The following is a 13,016-nucleotide window of genomic DNA, read 5'->3' on the forward strand; positions in this document are numbered from 1 at the left end:
AATATATTTACATGTACGATGCAGTTCTTATGATGACAAGAAGATTGACGTGCAGGTTCTCGAAATTATTGTTATTATTGTAAATACACCTGTATTTTAGTTTTTTTCCTCGACTCCTTCAGGTCACTTTCAACATCGATCTGCTGCGATTTCGTGGATTTTGGTTTGAATGTTCAGCTGAATTGTCGTTGGCACGTTGGATTTTGCGGTTTTTATTGGCGGAACAAGTGATGGGTGTAGCAGACCCCTGTCCAGCAAATGATGTTGTAAAATGTTGAAGGTGGGAGAAATGCAATCTATATGTGGATTAGTGTCTATTTCTTCATCAAATGTGATCTCTACGCTTTTGGGTTCGGATGTTGTGCGTTGTTCTTGTTCCTGATTTTGGTTGTGCGTTTTCAGCGTTCATAACTTTGCTAATACTTGCCATTTTTGTTCCAGATATAATCATGAATTAATTGGTGTGGTTGTGCTGGGTCCTCTCGAAGTTGAAATTTCTAAGAAATAGATGGATTTTGATGTGCCTCCCCTTTTTCTGTAGTTTTATCACAGTGTTGTTGTGAGAAATGGATCGGAGTGAGATTTAGCCTATGCTTAGGCATTTTATTTGTTTGTTTGGATTGTTAGCAAGCATGAAGAGGTTTAAAGGCGAGTCTCCCAGTTCAAGGAGGTTCAAACTATCATACCTTTTATGGGGGACAACGACATTGTATTTAATTCTTATTTTCCTCAAGTTTCCTCAATTTTTGAAGAGCGCCGCAGTTTTTAGTGGTAATGATTTTGATGGAGACTTTGTTGGATTGTCCAAAGTGGAGGACAATGATGTAGAATTTAGTAAATCACAATCGACATCAATGTTCTCTGACGGGCTTCACCTAATGTTACAAAATAATGAAAATCAAGATCCTTGGGTAAGGTTTGGCAAAATAGTCTCACTAGATAAGGAAGATGTTCATTGTTCACCCACGGACAAAGCAAATGTAGCCACTATATGGTCGAATAACTGCTGAAACTTTGAGGCGAATTAATAGTCCCAATAACCTGAATATTTTGGAAAGAATGGCATATGAGGCTTGGACTTTGGGGTTGAAGGCTTGGGAAGAAGTAGATAAATATGGTGACAAGGAGATTAAAATGGGCACCGTACTTGAAGGGAAACCTGAAACATGTCCTTCATGGGTTTTAATGGATGGAGAAGAATTGGCAAAAAAAAGATCTTGTTATGTTCCTACCATGTGGTCTTGCTGCAGGTTCTTCTATCACGGTCATTGAAACTCCGCGCAATGCCCATCAAGAGTATGTCCCTCAGCTTGCAAAGTTGAGGCCTGATGAAGCATTGGTTATGGTTTCGCAGTTCATGGTTGAACTGCAAGGATTAAAGGTCGTGGATGGGGAGGAACCTCCTAAGATTTTGCATCTGAATCCTCGACTTAAAGGTGATTGGAGCCATCGGCCAGTAATGGAACACAATACATGTTATAGAATGCAGTGGGGAACAGCCCAGAGGTGTGATGGCTTAGCATCCAAAGAGGATGAGGATATGTTGAGTAAGCTTATGTTTTTTGTTCTTTGTTTAGTCATTTATTTGATACTATTGGATGTCTTATTTTTCCAAGTTTGAAGAATATTTGGACTTTTCATCATGATACTGATTTCACTCTCTAATGCATTAATACAATCAAATTGTGAGATTTCTGGCATCAATTCATATATTTTTGGTAAGGGGCAGCAAAATATAAATTCTGAAATGCTGCTTTCATTTTATGCCTAAAAATATTAGAATTTGTTATGGCTGTGTTGCCGGTTATCGGAGGAGAAAACATCAATTGATGCATGCATGGGCAGTTTTTTTCCTTTTGTGTGTGTGGAAAATGGTGTATATGGAATGATGTGTTCTACAACTTGTATTGTAGTTTTTTTTTAATGTGAATCTTTTCTTTGTATCTTGCTGAGTGGGTCCACCTCTCATACCAATTGCGAGTTGCGAGTCTTTTGTGGTATGCCATTTGTATTGGTTAGTCAGTTGATAACCATCGTAATGCTCCTCATCTACTATGCCCGTTCTTTTCTATTGATTTTGTACTTAGTGATGCAGTCATGGTTGATCTTATGAAAAATTGCACTTTTTTCTTGGCAGTTGACGGGTATTTGAAATGTGAAAAATGGATGTGCAATGATATCATAGATACAAAAGAGTCCAAAATATTTTCATGGTTTCAACGGTTCATAGGACGTGAAAAAAAACCGGAAGTAACCTGGCCATTTCCTTTCCAGGAGGGCAGAATGTTTGTTTTGACCATACGTGTTGGAGTTGATGGATACCACATAAATGTTGGGGGTCGTCATGTGACATCATTCCCATAACGAATGGTAAGTTTGTTTGCAATTTTGATTGGATTACATCTGTAAACACTTTTAGTTGATCTCTGCACGTCAGTTTTCATGACAACAAGCAAAAAAACAGACATAAATGAGCTAAAACTGAGTTATTAAATGTCTTCCATAAATCCTCTAATATATTCTTCTTTAGTATGTTTATGACCGCCTAGACTTTATACTGCTAATTGATTCAGAATATGTAGTATTTGCCTATTCGGTGTGGAGACTGCTCATTAAACAAGTTTTGCATATGAAACTTATTACAAATATGAGTTGTTGTAGGGTGCATAATCTCTTGATAGATATCAGCTCATCATTTCTATATATTTTTTTGGTCAACAACTATCTTCTGATTGAACCATTTCAACATGCAGTGTTTTACCCTGGAAGATGTAACCGGATTGGCAATCAAAGGAGATGTGGATGTTCATTCAGTATATGCCACCTCTCTACCAACCTCTCATCCCAGTTTTTCACCCCAAAGAGTATTAGATTTCTCAGAGAAGTGGAAAGCTCATCCCATACCTGAAAGTCAGTTTCAACTTTTTATTGGGGTTCTTTATGCCACAAATCACTTTGCAGAGCGCATGGCAATAAAAAAGACATGGATGCAATCTGTGGCAGTCAAGTCCTCTAAAGTAGTTGTTAGGTTCTTTGTTGCCTTGGTGAGCCATCATTTTATTTTAATAGCTCCCTCTTTTTTGACTATTTTTTCTAATCTTTTTTTTTCCATTTGTACAAGTGTCTCTCTGATCTCCCAAGCTTCTCTGCTCCCTCCCTCCTTCCCTTTCATAATTATTACTGTCCAGTGACTTGCAAAAGCGCACTTACAAAAAGATAGGGGTTTCTGGAACTGTTGCATGTCTTAAAAGGAGTGGTATGCTCAATTGCTAATTACTTATATTTGAACTACTCTTTTAAATATCTCACTTCTTCAATTGTTCCTATGAATTTCCCAGTGGTTGGGATTATATTGATATTAACTTTATTTTTTTGGCAGATCTTAATTTTACTTTCTAATATATGATTTTGGCATGCACTTTAAAATTTTGGCCACGATGTGTGGATATAGAGCAAAATATTAGGATCCTAATTATTTACACTATTTAAAACAATCATGATTACATGTAAAAATTATATTGAACAAAAGATATGTGTTGTAAGGATGTTGCTGTTGCAAATAATAATCATATTTTATGTTGCAAATTTTTTAAATTTGGTAAACTCATAATGAAAAAAATGTTGAACATATGTTGTCTAGGACATCATCTCCTATTGAGACAACAGGAAGAGAAAAAAAACTGTAGTTATATTTTATGATTATTCTTTTGGTGTCAGATTTATGATTGTCAAATGTTATGGGGCCTTGGAGTGGCTTTTTGTCCATGGATTCTCACATGCTTGATGGTCTCGATTTCACATTGTATACGTAGACCCGAACATAAATATGTACTCAGTAACTGGAGGTTGGCCCACTAAAGATTATCATATATTCATATGTAGAATACAAGGAGTAAAGTGAATGCAATTTTGAAGAAAGAGTCAGCTTACTTCGGTGATATAGAGATTTTGCCATTCATGGATCGGTATGAGCTGGTGGTTCTCAAAACTATCGCCATTTCTGAGTATGGGGTATGCTTAGCTGCACTTCTTGTACTCCTGAATACAACGACATCGCATCTGAGGCACCTCTCCTTGTACGACCTTTTCCCCATTTTTTGCAGCTATTTAAGATGGAGGATGTTAGTATGGGAATGTGGGTCGAGCAGTTCAACACCACGAAGCACGTACATTATTCTCATAACTGGAAATTTTGCCAGTACGGATGCATGGAAGACTATTACACTGCACATTACCAGTCCCCGCGACAGATGATATGTCTTTGGGACAATCTGTTGAAGGGCAGGGCACATTGCTCCACGAAGCACATACATTATTCTCATAACTAGAAATTTTGCCAGTACGGATGCATGTAAGACTATTACACTGCACATTACCAGTCCCCGCGACAGATGATATGTCTTTGGGACAATCTGTTGAAGGGCAGGGCAAATTGCTGCAATTATTGAACCAGGACATAATGTTGCAGTCCAAAATTCATGTGAATTATATTTTTCCAGCACTGGGGTGCTTTGTAGACGAGTTCAGGTGTGTTGCCATATAATTTTGTCTATAAGAAGGAAGAGGCATTGTGATTTGTTTGATCAAGGCGAGGTCTGTAACACGAGTATATGGTTCTCTAGTCGTCTATATGTTATGAAGTTGTAAAGCGGGTTAGGTTGCCATCGACTTTGCAATGTGCCTCTCTACACACGCTGGTTGGGGTTTTATTAGATCCGTTATTTTTGAAACTTGATCATTATAATCCAATTATAGAGTTGGTTTTTTTATATTTATATTTTAAGCTCGAATTATTTGGGCATTTCCATATTATGAAAAAACCAACAAGAAGGAAATATCATAAAAAATGGCCACAAAAAATGCAATTAATCACCACTGTCCACTTCAACCTGCTAGCCACCGACAAAAACCTACTTCCGACTAAGATTTCAGAACCAACCCTCATCAAAAAAAATCAAACAAGGCAACAAAGCTGGCTATCAATCCATGTCAAGTATGTTGGCAGTATAAACTGGATGTCCTTTGCCTTTATGATTTTGGGATAAAAGTTGACAATTTCTGGGCATATTTTAGGGTTTAATTCCTGTTATGCATGAATGAGTAATTTTATTTATAAAAACGTTTTAGGCAAGGTGGTTCACTGGTTTGAGAATTTTGCTATTTGAAAGCACAATTTACCCTTGCAGATAGTCTTTACCCTCTTTCTTCAAATCAATTCTTCTTCAAATTGATTCATGTAAGAGGTTCTTCTGTTAGAAGCAAGAGAGAGGCTATTCCATTGTGAGGGATATCTAGTACATCTTATCATTCTTCAGTTTTTCTTTTGAATATGTAATGACTGCATAAGTTTTGAATTAGAATTCAATACTTGCTAGTGCTGCTTTCTATAAAATTGAACCCAAATTCTTAGTCAGAGTTTTAGTTAATCAAGTGTACTTGCAAGGCATGAGTGTTTGAAATATCTAACTGATAGCAAGTCAAGTTGGGCTAAATCACACCATTGGATGCATAGTAATTTCAAATGTGTTGTTATGTGCTCTTAGGATGTACATCTTTTGAATTTCGTGTTAAACACTGGTACTGGGGAGCTGGCTAACAGGAAAAAAGTGTATCTTGGGACGCAACCGATTACGCTGCGGACTTTCTCGTCAAAGAGTGCCACACATGTTTTTGCTGCTTCTGATAGACCGATTGTCATTTACAGCAGTAACAAGAAATTGCTTTACAGTAATGTGAGTCTAAAAGAAATCAGTCTAATGTGCCATTTCAATTTTTGCTGCTTTCCCTAACACATAAATATTTCCCGATTCTTGTAGTATGGTTTGAGAACCCTTGATTTAAGTTCTGAATTGTGAATTAAAAGAATTTAGCCTGCATTTTTTGGTGGTCCACCAAAATGATTGTTGGTTTTTTTTTTTTTTTTTTTTTTGAGGAAATGTTCACATCCATTGAAACATCAACATATGTTGATTTAGAACCTTTTGAATATGTGTTTATATTTACATACTAATTACGACATTTAAGTTATTTTCGGTTGGCCAGAATTTTTTTGACAGCCATTTTTCATTATATGTGTTGATTAGTGTTGTTGGAGAGGAATGAGAGACATTTTTCCAATTTGGACGGGACGCGAGAATGAGAGACATTTTGTAATTATTCCTCGTATTAATATAATATATTATTGCTTCTTATACATAAAAAAGCTAATTAGGACATTTAGTTTTGTGCGAAGCTACTTATGTTATTTATTACTTCCGATTAAGTGGAGAGAGATTTACATGTGATTTGGTAGAGTTAGTATTGCTTGTCCACGGCCTTCTCTTCACCATATGGAGTGAGTAGTGGTATAGTGAGAAAAGGAGTTTAACGTAGCCTTGATAAGGAAGAGTTGACACCGATGGTTCCCGCTACTTACTAGGGGATCACAATGGACTTCTACACTACTTGTCATAACCCATGAAAATGAAAAGTGAGTTTTTATCTGTTCTATTATTTCGGTGAGTGATGTTGGTTTTTTTTGGCAAATATATTGACATGTCTTAATGGTTTTTCCATTTCTATTCTTCCAGAATCCAGAGTAACATGACTTAAAATTGAGCTGCTGAGTGAGTCATCTGTTGGCGTCATCAATTTCCTATCTTGATAATGCAGTTTTTTTGTTGGCTCAAGTTATGGTGATTCGCAGGTATGCATGCAATTTCTCCTTTCAGTGTTCTCAATTTTTTTTTATTTCCATATATGTTAGATTTTAGTTTCAAGTATATTATGTATTATATTGTACTCTTTCCGTCCCAGTTATATAGAACTTTTTTTAAAAAAATTCACACAAATCAATAAAAATCATTGGAAAAACAAATTATCTACAAACTTTATATTTTATCACTATTTAATTCACTTAAAATTTGATTGCACTTTTTTTAAGACGTAGTTAATAAGGTATATTAGTAAAAGAGTAGGAAAAATATTTCTAAATATAGTACAAGCCTATATATTTTGGACAAACAAAAAAGGAAACGTGGCTTGTTTAATTAAGACGGAGGTAGTAGTTGTGATAACATATGACCTGTAAAACTGCACTATCTCCTTGGTTTTTAGAACTCGAACACAGTATTTTCATATCTGATTGATTACTGTTGCAGTGATATTCCCTTACCAAGTTCATTATGTTTCTCTTGATGTGGGACAGTGTTCTCTTATGTTTATGTGTTAGTGAAGTGATTCCTTTTATCCACAACATGGTTTGGTGGATTCGGAGCAAGTATATCTTCTCCAATCTTTATTTTTTTCTCATTTTTGTGGGGTTTTTTTTTTCTAGTTTTAGACATTAGATGGTTTATGCTCTACGCCCTTTGATTTTTAATATTTTTACAATTTGCTGCTTGATGTGAGAATTTATTTCCCTTCTTCAGATGATCTATGATCTGCCTTACAGTTTCATAGAATGAAGGTGTTTTTTTTCATTGTCATTATTGATGGAGAGAGGATTTATTTTGATTGTTTGATTTATATTTTTTTTAATAGGAAACAAGATTATATATATATATATATATATATATATAAAATTTAGTATTACATATACAAAAGCTGATAAGATATCAGCGCATGGAGCCCGTTTTCAAGACAATATCAACAAGCGGATAAGATGTATTTTGAATAATGGTAGAAAGAAACAAAAGGATCTTTGAAGATGAAGAAGATTCGATTGGAGAAAGTTGGGACAAGATTAAGCTGAGAGGATCAACTTGGTTACATAATATAAAAGAGTTTCAATCTTTGTCAATGTGAGACTTGTATAGGGATTGAAGCTTAGCATTGAGCTAAATTAAATTTCTTCCCTCTCTTGAGGATTAGTGGATCTCTGGTCCACACTTTGTATTTTATTTACGTTCTTTTTTAATAATATTTATGTTTCTGATTAAAATAAAATAAAATAATGGTAGACATTATCATGCTACAGTGTTGTGTTTTGGTTGTGTGATATGAACTTTGTTGCATGACATGGAGGTTGTTTTGTGTTGTTAGTTTGATTAATAGAGCAAGCAAATGGAAAGTCTTACTTTTGGAAATACTTGCTGAAAGAACTCCAGTCTCATGGAATGTTTGTTAGTGCATCTTCAGAAAGTCATTTTGTATTTCATGCATGACTAGGTTCTAGGTATGAAGATAATCAGGATTGAAAATCGTGCTGCCAAATTTCTAGTTTCAATAAATGTTTTTCCCCGTTTTAACATTTATCAATTCTCTTGATTTCTTTTATAAGTTTGTTATCTATGATAATTGGTTATTTCCATGAAAATTTCCTTGTTTCCATGTCTTGATTTATAATCCAGCTCGTAAAGCTAAATCTTCAACCGGATGCAAAAGTTTCTTATGTTGAAGTTCTCGAAAGGTATGTCAATTTGGGGCCAATTGTCGACTTTGCATCGTTGACTTAGAGAGGCAAGGGCAAGGTCAGGTTGTAACTTGCTCAGGAGCTTACAATGACGATTCTTTTCGGATCATATGTAATCGAATTGGAATAAATGAGCAGGTATGTACCAGTGCATTTTGTTTTGTCGAGAATTTATTTGCCACTTAAACTTTCTCATCACATGCTGTATTTGCCTATTTTGTGTGGAGTACTCATGAAACAAGCTTTGTATATTAAACTGATTACAAATATGAGTTGTTGTAGGGTGCATAATCTCTTTACAATATCAGTTCGTCTTCTCTATGCATTTCTTTGGTTAACAAACAAATTACTATCTTCTGATCGAACCATTTCAGTGTGCAGGGTTTTACCTTGGATTTGAAAGATGCAACTGGATAAGCAATCAAAAGAGATGTGAATGTTCATTGCATGTATGCCACCTCTTTCCCAACCTCTCATCCCAGTATTTTACCCCAAAGGTATTAGATTTCTCGGATAAGTGGGAAGCTCATCCCAGTTTTTTACCCCAAAGTTATTAGATTTCTCAGAGAAGTGGGAAGCTCATCCCATTCCCGAAAAGTCGGTTTCAACTTTTTATTGCGGTCCTTTCTGCCACAAATCACTTTGCAGAGCGCATGACAATAAGAAAGACATGCATGCAATCCGCAGCAGTCAAGTCCTCAAAGTAGCTGTTACGTTATTTATTGCCTTGGTGAGCCATCAATTTATTTTAATAGCTCTCTCTTATGTGACTATTTATTCATACCACATCTATCGACAAACTTCAATACACAATGATCGAGGGTTAAATGTATATGGAGAAATTAGCTTAAAGTTTCTTGACAAGTTGGGACTTGGCAAAAGTGGTCAACAATATCACTGGATGTTCTTATGCAATGCAACACGTGCTGGTTGATGAGTTGAGAATCCCCCTAACCAATATCAATTGGCTAGCAAAGGGCTAGTTCGAAATCATCATGGTATATGGCTGAAGATGTACCCTACCCTTTGTGGAATCATTACAAAATAGTACGACACTTGAATTGCAAAGAAAGTTACCGGCTTTGATCCTTGATTGGTTTATAAACTTAATTTTATTTTAGAATCATAAAACTGGTGTTGTACGTAGAAACTGCGGTTAAGGTTCAAGAATGATGTACTTCTATAATTATGTTAAGGATAACAATAGCATCTTAAATTGAGATATATTTTCAATTGTTGCATTTTGAGAATACATAGTTCAAGTTAATAAATACAAAAGTATATGTTTATGTCAATAAACTTAAATTGTTAAATAGCTAAAAGGCATAATCTGCATTACAAAAGGCATCATAAACATTATCTGCACTAGTGGTTATGTAGAGCATGCGCATCTGTCTTCATCCAGTGTAGCTCCAGATGTATTTTTGGTCCAATTCATTTCACTTCAGAAACTTTTCGAGAAAAAATTGAACAAACAAACCGAAACAGATCATCCACCAGAGAAGATAAATAACAGTCAAGATGGAGTTAATAAAGAAAAAAAAAATGCGTACGATATGTGAAGATAGATATAAGGTTTCATATAAGAGATGTTATCATCTTGCAGATATACGATATAGATCCAATTCGGAATGGACTTTGATTAAATCTGATCAAAAAATGTGATCTAATGGTGGTTTACCAAATGGGGAGTGATCTACCATATTAGATCGATCAGATATATCAAATTTCATCTCAAGCATATGGACACAACTATACCTGAAAAAACATTTTCAAATATTATTATAAATAAGATGGAGCATCAGAATTGAGGTTTGGTTACACAACCAGAGACTCGAAAATACATATATTTTCATCTTTTTACATATTGTTGCATATAATTTTCGTTATTCACACAAAAAAATTCAAAAACCATCTAGAAGTTCACTTGATTTTGTAATTTGAAATGCTCTTATTACGAAACTAAATTTGTTGTACTTTGAAATATGATTGCCGAATGTCATAAGTATCGTGTGTGAGTCACTCTAACCTCTATTTATATTATGTTCGTGTTTTGTTCTAGTATTTATTGCAACATATTCTACAACAACTTCTCAATAGTTTTAGATTTACATAATATTCCGACGCACTATATTTTTGCAACATTTTCTTGAATCTTAAAAAAAAAAAAAAATGGAATATGACGTGGGTAATGGAGAAATTTCACTATATTCGTTTAAAATACTAGATACCATAAAATTGAATATTAAGGTGGATATTTATATTCACATGTGAGCTTATTAAAAAATATAAACTCCACGTGATTTCATAAAAAATCTTTCATTAGAAGCATTCTTAAGTTAAGATACTCTAATTCTAAAAAAAAAAAAAAAAGGGTTAAGATGATCTAGTGTTAGATGTACTATGAGTGAGATCTCATTTTTCTGAACAATGCAAGCCATTTCCCGTATGTGAACGCTGTGAAGTCCGAGACAAAAATTTATAATATGATGGGAACATCTCACGATCAAGGTTCACCATTGCTTACTTTTCATAGGTAGCCCTGCGAGTGATGAATTCAGTGTAACAAGTTCGTGAAAAATGTGGGATTAAAATATTATAATGTGGTGCTGCTAATATTTCATTCACAAACCAGTAAACTAAATCATATAAACATTGGTTCCATCGTTAGTTTTGATATCTTCCGAATAAACAAAATCTAGGATCATTTGTCCTGAAATTTTTAACGATTATAATATCGACGGATTCGATTAGTAAAAAAACAATTTATATTTTTAATGTTGTTGACTATGTGTGAGTCTTGCAATAAATAACCTCTAACCGTTTGGTGTGAAGGATAACATATTGATTGATTAATCTATGCTATCTCCAATGCTTGTCTCAAGTTTTTTCAAGAATTGGTGTCATGCACCATTGTCTAGTTCAAGTATATTGATTTAAAATTCTTAGATTATTTATCCATTGTTATCTAATCAATGAACCAAACTAAGTATGCTAATCTTAATTTAATTATATTTTTAATAAAAAAAATTAATTTGTATATAATCTCAAATTCTTGAGGAGGGCTTAGTGAAATTAATCAAATCAAAAGTAGTGAATTTTTTATTTTTATTTTTATTTTTGACAGAATCAAAAGTAGTGAATTTGATAAATGAACATGCACACTAAAATTTCGTAAGCAGTGACGTTATCTCGCCGGATCAATCTATTATGGCGGTCAAGTCAATTGACTTTTCCTTTGAGATGAGATTTAACTAAATATTATTGTTTTGTTTTAGAACTTAGACATAGATTCCATGATTCTCTCTCTTTATTCCCCAGAGATGGCATCTCCACTCGTGTTTATTTTCCCCCACAAAATCTAGGATCACATTCCGTATATTTTCTCGTTGACTTTTGTTCATTTACACACATTCTCATTGGTGATAGCCTCGCCCGTTGTTCTTTGATTTGAATATCTGCAGAAAGACGATATTAACCAAGAATCGTTTGCCGTTAATGTATGTTTCTTGATTTTCTTCAAATTTAGTCGATCTTTTTCTTTTTATCTCACTGCAAAGATTGGTTTTTGTTTATTTCTTTTCGAACACGAGTTCTTGTTTATTTCTTATTCCACTGTGTTCTAAGGATATTTTTCCCGTTACAAGATTTGATCTAACAGGCCAGAGAAGCAAGTAATCTCTGCGACGGAGGGGTTCTCGTGAAATAAATATATTTATATGTATTATGCAGTTCTTGTGTTGACGGGAAGATTGATGTGCAGGTATGAACGGGTTTCTTTGGCGTTTCTTGCTCTAAATTGACTTTCTTCTTATTATTTTGTTTAGATACACGAACTTAAACCCAAAAATCTTCTTGCCGTCTTTTTATGTATTGAGGGAAAACACATGTGCTGAATATCTTCCTCTTTACTTGTAACTGACTCAGGATTGCATTGTGTAGAATCACTTATTTCTCTCTCAATTCACGTTTAGATGGTTTGCTCGGAAAAACAAAGAAAAATATTGTTTTGATTGACAGGTGCAAATAGATACAATCCTTTTTGGGTGTTGTGAAGTTGATTGTAATCTCATTGTCGTTTCCTATTGTAAATTTGACGGTTGACTTGGATCTTTGCAGGAACATCATTGAATCTCATTCAGTTTTACAGCTTTAGTAATCATGGCCTCAGAGTAGAGCAGCTGGCGTGACAAATATGCGTCTGCAGACCAAGTGATATAGGTGATACGGTTTTGAAATGGCATTCAAATCATTTGAATGGTATTGTAGGCCAGTGAAGAACGGGGTATGGTCAAAAGCAGTGGAAAATGCTTTTGGAGCTTATACGCCATGTGCCACAGATTCTTTGGTTATCTGCATCTCATACCTCGTAGTTTTGGGGCTGGTTTTAAATCGGTTATGGCGACTGAAGAAAGATTATTCAGTTCAGAGATTCAAGATGAGGTCAAATTACTATAACTATGTGTTGGGATTGTTGTCTGTTTGTTGCATGGCAGAAGCTTTGTTTAGATTGGTAATGGGAATTTCAGCATTTGATGTGGATGGTCAGCATGTTCTTCCACCGTATGAGGTAAAATGCTGCAAATATATCGGATTGCATTTATGAGTTTTAATTGTTATGGAA

General features: G+C 34.6%; 1 protein-coding gene and 1 pseudogene across 5 annotated transcripts in view; both read left to right on the forward strand.

Moving 5' to 3' along the window:
- The first annotated feature begins 300 nt into the window (after positions 1-300).
- Positions 301-12,548, forward strand: LOC140870799 (hydroxyproline O-galactosyltransferase GALT2-like; annotated as a pseudogene).
- LOC140870778 (ABC transporter C family member 2-like) overlaps positions 11,675-13,016 on the forward strand; it is a 30,883-nt gene continuing 29,541 nt past the window's right edge. For 2 of the 5 annotated variants that reach the window (XM_073273171.1, XM_073273176.1), the window contains exons 1-3: positions 11,675-11,892; positions 12,040-12,155; positions 12,512-12,962. In XM_073273171.1, coding sequence (XP_073129272.1) covers positions 12,630-12,962 — 333 coding nt within the window. In that variant the 5' untranslated portion in view covers positions 11,675-11,892; positions 12,040-12,155; positions 12,512-12,629. Of the gene's footprint in view, positions 11,893-12,039; positions 12,156-12,319; positions 12,413-12,511; positions 12,963-13,016 lie in introns of all 5 variants that reach the window. The other 3 variants (XM_073273173.1, XM_073273175.1, XM_073273174.1) reach the window with 3 other exon arrangements.

Source organism: Henckelia pumila, unplaced genomic scaffold (genome assembly GCF_033568475.1).
Source record: "Henckelia pumila isolate YLH828 unplaced genomic scaffold, ASM3356847v2 CTG_254, whole genome shotgun sequence".
In the NCBI taxonomy this organism is placed as follows: Eukaryota; Viridiplantae; Streptophyta; class Magnoliopsida; order Lamiales; family Gesneriaceae; genus Henckelia; species Henckelia pumila.